This window comes from Camarhynchus parvulus, chromosome 5 (genome assembly GCF_901933205.1).
Source record: "Camarhynchus parvulus chromosome 5, STF_HiC, whole genome shotgun sequence".
Classification (NCBI taxonomy): Eukaryota; Metazoa; Chordata; class Aves; order Passeriformes; family Thraupidae; genus Camarhynchus; species Camarhynchus parvulus.
This window is the reverse complement of record NC_044575.1, coordinates 24,586,377-24,596,961: the sequence shown is the minus strand read 5'-3', so window position 1 is coordinate 24,596,961 and position 10,585 is coordinate 24,586,377. Positions and strand designations below refer to the sequence as shown.

The window sequence follows — 10,585 nt, the reverse complement described above, 5'->3', positions numbered from 1 at the left end:
ACGCCTCACATCTTCCCATCACAGCACACAAATAGAAAAGTCACATGAACAGGTTTTGATTTGTCATCATCTCTGACCAAGGCAGCACTTCTGCCAAATTTCCTTTCTGGGTGACTACTGTACATAAGTAGATGACACGCCTGCTTCTATGCAATTTAAAGCTACACAAGTGTATACTTCTATATTTGCAACACAAAATAAAGAGACACTAATGGTGGATATTTGTTTCCCTCTCTTATAAGTACTCTTTGCACACTCTCTATGGTAAGAATACACTCTCTCTTGCTGAGAAGTGCTGCCAGTCCTAGAGAGTTGAGTGCTTTTTCCCTGTGTCCACACAAAACTGCCCAGGGGAACAGTTTAGTGCTCTGAGTCTGACAAATGCCTCTTGGTGCACTTTTTTTTTATAGGCTGTAGACTATTCACTGAGATTTCTGAGACAGAGCTTACCTTGAAGGAAGCTGACAAGCTTTGGGTGAATCAGGTTCTAAAAGTAACACCTAAGTAATAGGTTCTAACACCTAAGTAATAGGTTTTGGAACCAAGCACCACCATTTGGCTTCTGGTTTTGCTTTAGGAAGTACCACATGGTAAAGACTAAAAGCAGTGAAACATACTGTTTTTCTCCCTTCCCTAAAGAAATTCTTGAAGAAAAGATATTATTCTCACATGACCAAATCACAGGACATACCTCTTTTTCCTTCAGTCTGATTTATTTAGTAGCATACACACTTCAGAGTAACAAACACTCATCCAATACAGTCAATGTCAGCATTGCATTGTAGTGTTCAGAACAGATGCATGTGGATGATACAGGCTGTTTGATTTCAGTACCTTAAGAATAACAAATAATAACAACAGCAATAAAAAAGTAGCAAAAGCCCTCTGAGATACATTGAAATCTTTCCCCTTAACAGGAACTGGATCAGATGTTAAGTGAATACATCCCTGTACAAAATTTAGAGGGATTTAGGTTTTACCACTTTGGTTAAATTTCAGCCAAATTTATATCTCTGTGGGGCCTCAACATCCATAATTTTTAAACTTATCTGATCTATCTCTGCGATTTTTTTTTCTATATTGCACCTTCCTCCAAAGAATCTCACAGCAGCTTGCAGGCACTAGTGAAGGAGAGCCTCACACCATTGCCACAAGGTAAGTAGGTCTATTCCCATCTGTAAAATATGAACAAAACAGTGCCTAGGAGAGTTGTCCAAGGCCAAAAAAACCCAAGTCAATGATGAAGCTGAGGGAGAGAAGTCCTAGTCCTACTTCTTGATTCACACAGGAATGCAGCAGCTACAGCACTGCTGCATCTAACTAGTGTGTTTAAGGACCTTGGAGCCTAAGTCAGAGGTCCACTGCTCAGCACCAAAGTGCCTCTAGGCCAGCATCTCTGATCCTGCTGTGGAGCCACACGTACTCTGTGTCTCCAGAGTGAGGCACTCTCTCAGCAGATGCATTAATGAATGACATTCTGGACTTGCATGTGACCAAATTCCTTGGTTACCAAGCATCAGCTCCCCCTGTGTTACATGCCTGTGCACATGCGCCATGTCAACCCTCAGGTAAATATAAGCTTATTCAACACAAATTACCCCACAGTGAAAGAAGGCCATGCTGCTTCCTCACACTAGCAAGTGAGTGTTCATAGACAGGTGCTCTGGGCCACCTGATGAGAAACAAGGAATCTAAAACTTACCCTCAGTTTGCTCCTGAGCACACAGCCTCAGGTCCTTAGAGCTCCAGTGCTCAGCTGAAGTTCTACACTTGCAGTTTGCTATGAAAAGCTGCCTCCTTCTCTCCTTCCCCATAACAGCAACAGATGATTGTGATTTCTTTCTTTCTAATCCCCTAGCAAGACAAAGATCCATTTCAAAACTAACATCCTAGAACTTACATCATCTAGAATGAGTTTCCAGATCAGTGTCTGCTATAGCAGAGATTTTCCTTTTTCCCTGACCTTTCCAGCTACTGCAGTGGAACAAACCTTCTCCATGTTTTCTCCCAGGACCATGTACTGGTGCTAGCCAGGTGCTACCAGGAGTTGTTTTCTTTGAAGGTACTGATAACACTTTGTTCCAGTTCTCCTTTAGAACTGGACAGTCATTCTAAAAGTTTGTCTTAAATTCTCAACTAACATTTGAGCACCAAACTCTACTCTTAGATCTCCTCTCCAGAAAATAGTTTACATTGGTACAAAAGATCCACATATGTGGTAACAGAAGAAAGAAATTTAACTCTGAAGATTATTTAGGCAAACCACTAATTGACTTCTGTCTTTATCTTATTTCTAACTTTAATAATTATTTTTAGTTATGGTAGGACAGCTTGCAATTGCAGTCTAATAAAAAAGGCAATGTCATTGAAATCCTGCCTATGAGACCTATTTACATGCTGTTGTCCATAGGCATTGGTATTCTCCTTAGGCACTGCTATCCATGGCTTACCTGCTGGCTGCAGAAAAGGAGAAATACTTTTATTTTTTAACTGTATGGAATTCACTACAGATTCATTTGTCATCTCACAGCAGTTCAAAAGTTAGGAGGCATCTAGAATGATTGAATCTGTGCTGTCACTTCTAAAAACCTAATGTAAACACTCTGAAACTTCTAAGTGAAAAATTCATTAACATACTACCATAAATACAAAACAGAGAAACTCTGGGAGGCCACAGAAGTTGTCTGAATTTGCAGTGAACTGCAAAAATAATTACCAGTTTTCAGACAACTTCTGGTTTAAGATGAAATACTTCCACATGTCATTACTTCCTGCAGAATACCTACTCTGTCATCTAACTTTTACATCACAACTGAGCTTCAATTTTCAATACTCTTGTTTTGTTTAAGTTTATGAAAAAGTAATTAAATCTGACTGGTATTTTAGTACGCAACACACTTTAGTGTGTTACATAAAGTAACTCCTTTTAGAAATTATTTGAGGCTGTCCAACTTTAACTACAAATATTGCAGATTTCATTCCAGATCTGGACTCTATAGGTTTTTTTTTTTGCTCATGATTTCAACTAGTATTGAAACAGCAGTTTCCCAAAAGTGCAGTCACCTTCATCCAAAGTTCTCAGACTCTTTCCTGAGCACAGGATACCAACAAAAGACAGGAATTTCTGATCAATGTGCATTACTACCTCTAGATGTTGAAAGGGCTTTAACCATCAACTGGTAATGTAACTCTTACCTGCATTGTGAAAACTACATCACCACATTATTCACGTTAAAACCTGGCATGTGAGTCAACATGTGACTAATGATAGTATTTATATTGCCAGCATGTAAAAAAATGTTCCAGAGACTAGAGGCAACCACCAGAGAAGGTATGTGAAGCCATTGCAAGAAAACAATTCAGTCTTTCTTGATTTTAACCTAGGAGCTGAATTTTCTGTGGCTGTGCTTGGGTCACAGCAAAATAATGAAGAACAGATCACCCTGTGATTCCAGATAGGGACTATAGGATGTAATATATTGACATTCCTCCACCCAAACTGCATGGAGTTAAGAGCTGATACCTTGGAGGAAGGATGCCTGGGAATTATCTCATTATTGTGTAATGCTGTGAATGCAGAAACACGACCTCCCTGATTGCTGTGCCACTTTATATGTCTAAGTGGCAGCATCATATTTGAGAAGAGGGACATGGTCAAGAAGTCACGTGCATTTAGAGACAGTCAAATCATGATCTTAAGAGATCACACTGGTTGCTGACTGCTAGTGTGTGCATGTCTATAGGGGTTTTATCTTCAAAAATAAACAAGCCTTGGGAAGAAAAAACTTAGTTCCCTGACTAGTTTGTGAAAGATCATTAGTGATTTTCAGAGCTGCAGTTCAGCTGCAAGAGGCCTAACTCTCCAACTTAACAACATATCTAACAGCCCACCCAGCTGGAATGTTTTTGGAGACAATAGGCTGCTATTCTCTCCCTAGAGTGTTTGTAATCTCCTGAGCGGCTACAGAAAAAGCCAAGGCCTTTCTTGGATAGAGGCAAGGCTAGGGTAGGGAAGGGGAGAAATGGTCAACAGCAGTTAGCCACATCAAGCCACTATAAACTGCTGTCTCTCTTTGCTCCCAGTTTCTTGTGATTAACACCCATTTCCACCTTGCTCACTCTGTAACATAATGTAGCAGAAGTTGCTGGTCCAACCTACAGCGTACACAAGAGGACTTGGAATTAGAGAGGAAAAAACACAATCTGGTTTCAAAACTATGCAGTTCCCTGAAAAATCATTTTTCCTGCCCTGAGTTCCCAAGCATTTGTCCTGGTTCTCTGAGAAGTAATTTGTAGTCCCATTTTGCCAGAAATCATAATCATTCTGGCTTACCACACAGACCTCTTGACTCATGCTGGTGTGATTCCCGAATATGAAGATCTTCATTCTCTGAGGACCAGTCTCAAGTTCATCTGGTGCAATACAGACCAAGCTGGAATGATTCATTTAGGTTCATAGAGGGCTGATGCAAAGTAACTTTGATCACTGACTGCTGGGTTCTGGATGCAGCTCCCTCTGCACTGAAAACCTCAGGAGTTTGGAGTTAAAGGTTTCCTTCTAACTGAGTTTCCTTCTACTTCAGTAAAGCAGAAAGTTACAGAGAAGCCCTGCAAGTTTTGTGCCTTTCTCAACTCATCTTTCAGTGATGCTTTCCAAGATGCCAATCAAATTGTCCAATCCCAACAAGTACCCATCCTCCCTGTTGCCTTCTTGCCAGGGGATTCTGTGATCCAGTGTCTGCCCATCAGGAAGAAGGGTGGTCTTTCCAAAATCGATCAGCCACACATTGGCATTCCCACTGCCATCATGTACAAAAAGTAGTGAACTTCCTACAACCTGGAAGACAGATTGAGACAATCTAGTTAAAAATACATCTTCAGTCCTCTCCCACCAATTAACACTTCCTGCTAAGAAGAAGATCTCCTCATCTGATCTGTGACCCAAAAGACTTTTGGGCTGCACTTATAAATTGATGATTTAGATGCCCCAGTAAGGTACAAATGGGAGGGTAGATAATAAATGGGACTCAGCAGAAAACAGGAAGAAAAGCAATTCTTCATCTTAGGATCAGGTCTCAATTTGAGCAATTCAGCAAAGGCCAATAACTCCTTTCAAAGACACATCATGACCCATGATTAACAAAAATATCTCTAGTGATAAGAGAGCATCAACAAGATAAAATAAAATATCTAATCTCAAAATCTTGAGCTGTTAACAGGCAGAAAATACAATGCTAATGATGCCTTCTGCACAGCAAAGCATACAGAGAACACAGACATCAGAATTAAATGGTATTTCAACATAAATCCATTATAAGTAAGACAGCCTTCATTGTCAAACTATAACTGAATGCTACTGTACCAAATGCAAACTTCCATGAAGCCATTCCCCTGTAAATTCCACTGGAGCACATCCAGGTTAGAAAAACCATATGAAACTGGTACTAATAAACTACTCCATGCAGTGGTCCAGAGCTATAAGTGCTGGGATGTCATAAAGACAGGAGGATTTATTATTCCTCAACTAGTTTAATCGTGGTGGAGGCTTTGTGGTATCTGTGTTGTAAACATGTATTAGATCTTTTCTACAAAACCCCTTCTACTCATACAGCAGGCTGTTCTGAAGTATACCGGAATGACAAACAAAGAAGCAATGCACCTCCACAGCTTTGCAGTCACTGCTCACCTCATGACGCTTGAAGAAGTCTGAGGATTCCAGAATGACATTAATTTCCTGCAGACGTTTGAGGTATTTTTTCTGGAAGAAGAGAAAAAAGGCCCAAAACAACCCATAAACATTTCATTAAAAACTGAATAATCTGTTTACAAGAGTCAATATAATTAAGAGATCATACTCATTTTAGGCTAGAGGTCCTTCAAAACAACAGGTTCATCATTTGAAAGTCAATCTGAAAATACATTTCAAGCTTTACTAGTGAATTAACAGACTGGAGTTCAGGAGTTCATCTGCTGCATGTGTTACACCAGGTATACTTATCTCTCTTGACTTAGATGTCATCAGGCTTTCTGCAACTGTTTTTTTGGTTTTGGTGGGTTTTTTTGGGTTTTTTTTGTTTTTTTAATAAAGAGAAACGGTTTTCAAGGAATTAAAAATCTACCAGTTCCCCAAAGTGAAAAAAAAGAAATTGTGTTAGAGAAACAAGGAGCTCCAACTATGGTGGGGGCAGAGGGGGGATAAAAAGAATCAAGGCCAAATATACAAAGTTCTAGTGCAGATTTTTAAGGCTGCCCTGAGCAACCAAGCACACTCCTCCTGCAGGGCTATTCTGCCTTCATAATGGCTTCCACACTGCAGCAAAACATTACAGCATCCTTTGAAGGTCCAAAGACAAGAGATGTGTTATGCCATCTACCACATGCCTGTTGTGCTACCCATGGATTAGCACACAGGAATTCCTCTTTGAGATGAGTTTCACACATGGGAACACAGCTAGTCACCAATCTCACTTCCTGCCTCCACACTCTGGTTTTATCTTCTCCAGACTGAATTCCCAAATCACAAGTTTTCCTGCCAACACAATCCTTGCTTAGATATCACCCATCTAATGCATCTAACACCCATGACTGAAGCTGATGGCAAGCCACAAGTTAGTTAGTTTGAATGACATTTTGATAGCATGAAGCATTTGGGGTCAACTCATGGCAAGAGCTGATAAAACTGGTCTCAGTCAACTTCTCACAACCCACCAAATCCCCATGTCCACCCCATCTCCTGAGAGCAACTGGAAGTCGAAACCACTTACCCCCTTGGTATTCTAATTCCTATTTCCTGTACCAAAGAAAGCATGGGCCTGGACCAAGAGCATTGGTCCAAGACCAGTGCACCTGAAGAGCTCAGACTCACCAGAATAGTTGTGTTGCCCTCAATGAATTCCGCAAAAACCTGTAGAACTTGCTCCTGTGTCTTCGTTGTTTTGAAGTTTGTGTTACATGTTCCATCCGCCTTCTGCACAGAACCCACATAGAGAGAGATTATTTATACTGCACTCATATCATTCCCCTCATCACTCAATCCTCTTGAACCAGCAACAGCTCAGCCCTTGCTAACCAGATGAAAGTAAGCAGCTGAACAGGAAGAGAAACCAAGCAAGAAGAAGGGAAGAGATACAAAAGCTGATTGGATAGCTTTAAATGGCACTGGCAGTTCATTTCCTGTTGAGTGCAAACAACAAAAAAAGAAACGATTCATGATATTACCAGCTTGCAAGAGGGTTTTCTCACACCAGTGCTAGCATTGCAAAGTGCAGTGGGGAAACCACAGAGACCTCTTTGGTTGTACTCGTCTGGCTAGTGACACCCTGGCTGAGGGTGTGAGGGAACATTTCCAAAACCAATTTTACTACTCCTTTTAGTTTGGGGGTTTCTTTTGGGTTTTGGTGTGGAATTTTTGTTGTTATTTGGGTTTTCTGTTGGTGGTGGTGGTAGTTTCTGTTGTTGTTTCTGTTTTTCACTGGGAAATCAAAGAATTGCAGTTAGGATTCAGTTCCAAATATACCTTTGAACATATAATGTGACCCAGAAGTCACAGAACAGAAATCTGTTGCAGACAGGAACAACCTGGGATTTGCAATGCTAGCAGTGACAAAGCAGGTGAATGAATTTTGGCAAAGGACAGTGCAGGCATGCTTGTTCCAAGTGTGTCCTGGAGAAATTCAGAGTATTTTTGTGCTAACAGTAAGATTCAGTACAGAAACATCCTGCTACTGAAAAAGACAAGTATTTTTATGTGCTTCTGGAGCTACAAGCAAATAAGAGCAGTGCATGAACTGGAGGTATTTGTAAACACAGAATATATTAATATGCATGTCCCCAAGAGCATCCCTGTTGCTTCAAGAGACACGAATAGGAGATTTTAGGATATGGGTGTAAAATACAGCAATTATTACAATTGGCAACAAAAATCCACTAAAAGCCTGCAGGATTATCAAATTGTTTTCCTCTCCATTTTTTCAGTCCAATCCCTCATTTTCATTGTGAGTAAATCAGCAGGTCAATAAAATATGTTGTCTCCTACATGTTAAGTCACTACACCAAAATGCCAAATTCACTTAGCAGGTGAAACACTATTTATTCCACAGCTGAACTTCATTTCTAATGCATACATGAAAAACATTCAATAATGCTAAGACTCCAGATCTCTCATGCAAGGGAATTTTATTCCAAGGCTGTTGGACAGACACAAGTGCCACATGTCAGCCTGATGAGATGTGCAAGTTATGCCAGAGTAGTTCAGCAGGTAGGCAGTGAAAGTTAGAAGCCATCTGATCTGATGTGTGATAATACTCAAGAGCACATAGAAATTTGAAACTTCAACTCGTACCTCTTCACTGGAGCAAGATTGTTTTAAAAATAATTTCTCCCTATGCTGCAGATTGTAGAGCAATGTCTAGAATAGCTGTTTGGTGTTTGTTCCCTTTCTAACCTTTCGTGTCTGGACAAACTAGTTGCTTGCTTCCCTTATTAACACTTTTATGATTTTGCTCCTTTCCAGTGGTTGGCAGGAAACATGATTACTGTCTGTCTTTACTGGCTGTAAAGAACATCCAGAGTTTGAATGCCACCACCCCAGTATTCTAAACCACGCTGGCTCTGCATGTACTTGATCCTCAGAAGGCACTTGCCTGACTCACTCCTTGAAGTCATACCTTTGCTAAGGACTCCACATACACTCCTGCACAGCAGAGTAGTCTGTCACACAGTGCAGCTCGTGGGCCAGTTCTTATTAGATGTGACAGTGACATGGCTCACCAGAAGGCAAGTGTCACAGCTCCATAAAACAGTGCTATTCATCTTAAATCATGGGGTCTTGCTCAGAGCCTTCTGCAGACTTCCCTTAAAGGGCTGTGGGTTAACTTAATGGATTCACAAAGATTTATGAATCAAATCTGATATCCTCCTGGGGAAATGGCTATCCCTGATCTACAGCTAAAGGAATGGTACCCAAGGAAGAAGTAACTTTTCAAACCGCACAGATATTCACTGACAGAATGGGAAGACAGAAATCCCAACTCTCAGCCCCAGGCATTAGCTTAGTATTATAGAGAAAACGTTTGCAATGCCTGGCCTTCAGACAGCCTCTGCCAGAGAAGAAATGTGCATTTGGAATCAGGCAGGCACAAGATACTGAGCAACAGGTTCCAACTGTAGGGAAACCAAATTGGTTCAGATTGTTTTTGATAGGAGGAAAAGTGACAAATCCCATAAATGAACTTGACTTGATTTCAGAGATCCAGAAGTAAGGCAAGGATAAGAAATGGATCAACCCAAAAAGATACCCCATGACTGCAGGAGTGCATATGGTGAATCAGATCTCATTTATCAGCAGCCAGTTCACAGAAAGGTTTATGATTTCACTTTCTTTGCATTTGCTTCTTATTCAAGCAGCCACAGGGTAGGAATACCAAACCCAACATACCTCATCAGCTAACTCCAGGAGTTACCAGTCCAGTCAGGGAGAACATCCCCTTGTTCCCATCAACCACTAGCTACCACCACTGACTTTTATAGGCTTTCTTACCAAAATGGGGATCCCTGCAGAATGGCTTTGCTTTTCTGCAAAAATACAGAACTGGATGTACAGTTCAGCTTCAGTGGAACAGTGCAGGCAGTACTGACTACCTGTATTGCCTGAACAATTTAGTTTCTGCCATCTTTTCTCCATCTAAAAAAAATTGAAAATTATACCTACATTACTCCTAACAGCACAGGGAGATAGAGAGAAAGGGAATGTGCTCCAAAGTATTTCCTATAGTTAGTCAAGGATTAAGTATTCTTTTTGTGCACAGTTACAGCAGTGTCTCCACAGAGGGAAACACTACACAGTCTGTGTGTCATACTGCTCCTACCTCTGACAAGAAACAAATCCACAAAGAAAAGCCAGGAGGTTTGTCTGAAGCACCCATGTTCTCCTTTAGCTCAGTTACTCTCTGGGACTGTACATCTTCACTCATCAACTATCTCTCCAAGAACACACATGAAAACTCTCAAGATCATCTGGGTTTCTGATTCCATTACACAGAGGAGCATACAAGGACATAAGTTGTACAGGAATAAAACAGGTATCTTCATAACATCATTAGCTGGCTAAAGGGCAAGGCAGGATCCTGTGTTCTGGCTGGACTGAAGCCAGACCATCTACCACCCAGACAGTTCCTGCATGAGGATGCCTGTGTCTAACAGCCAGGTGTGGGTGGACAGCACACAAGGGGCCAGCACTGCATGAGCTTGGAGCCCCAGTTCCAGTATCACAGCAGGAGAATCTGTGAATAAGGAAACGAGAAGACACAAAGGAAAGAGAGAAGAAAGAGGTATTTAAAGAGCCTCTGTTCATCAGCATCACTGTCTTTTATACCGTATTTCTATGTGCTTGAATTGTGAAATGGAAAGAAAATTAATCCAGGTCCTGGAGTGGTGCAGTTGACACACCTGAAGGATGGGATACCATCCAGAGGGACACAGACAGGCTCAAAGGTGGGCCCATGGGAACTTCATGCAGTTCAAGTGCAAGGTGCTGCACGTGGGTCAGGGCAGCCCCCAGTATCTATCCAAGGTGGGGGACAAACAG

The 10,585-nt window shown here is 41.2% G+C and overlaps 1 protein-coding gene across 2 annotated transcripts in view; it reads right to left on the bottom strand.

The window, feature by feature from the left end:
• Positions 1-700: 700 nt before the first annotated feature.
• ITPKA (inositol-trisphosphate 3-kinase A) overlaps positions 701-10,585 on the bottom strand; it is a 39,618-nt gene continuing 29,733 nt past the window's right edge. For both annotated transcript variants that reach the window (XM_030950197.1, XM_030950199.1), the window contains exons 5-7: positions 6,866-6,967; positions 5,687-5,758; positions 701-4,837 (exon numbers count right to left, since the gene is read on the bottom strand). In XM_030950197.1, coding sequence (XP_030806057.1) covers positions 4,634-4,837; positions 5,687-5,758; positions 6,866-6,967 — 378 coding nt within the window. In that variant the 3' untranslated portion in view covers positions 701-4,633. The remainder of the gene's footprint in view (positions 4,838-5,686; positions 5,759-6,865; positions 6,968-10,585) is intronic.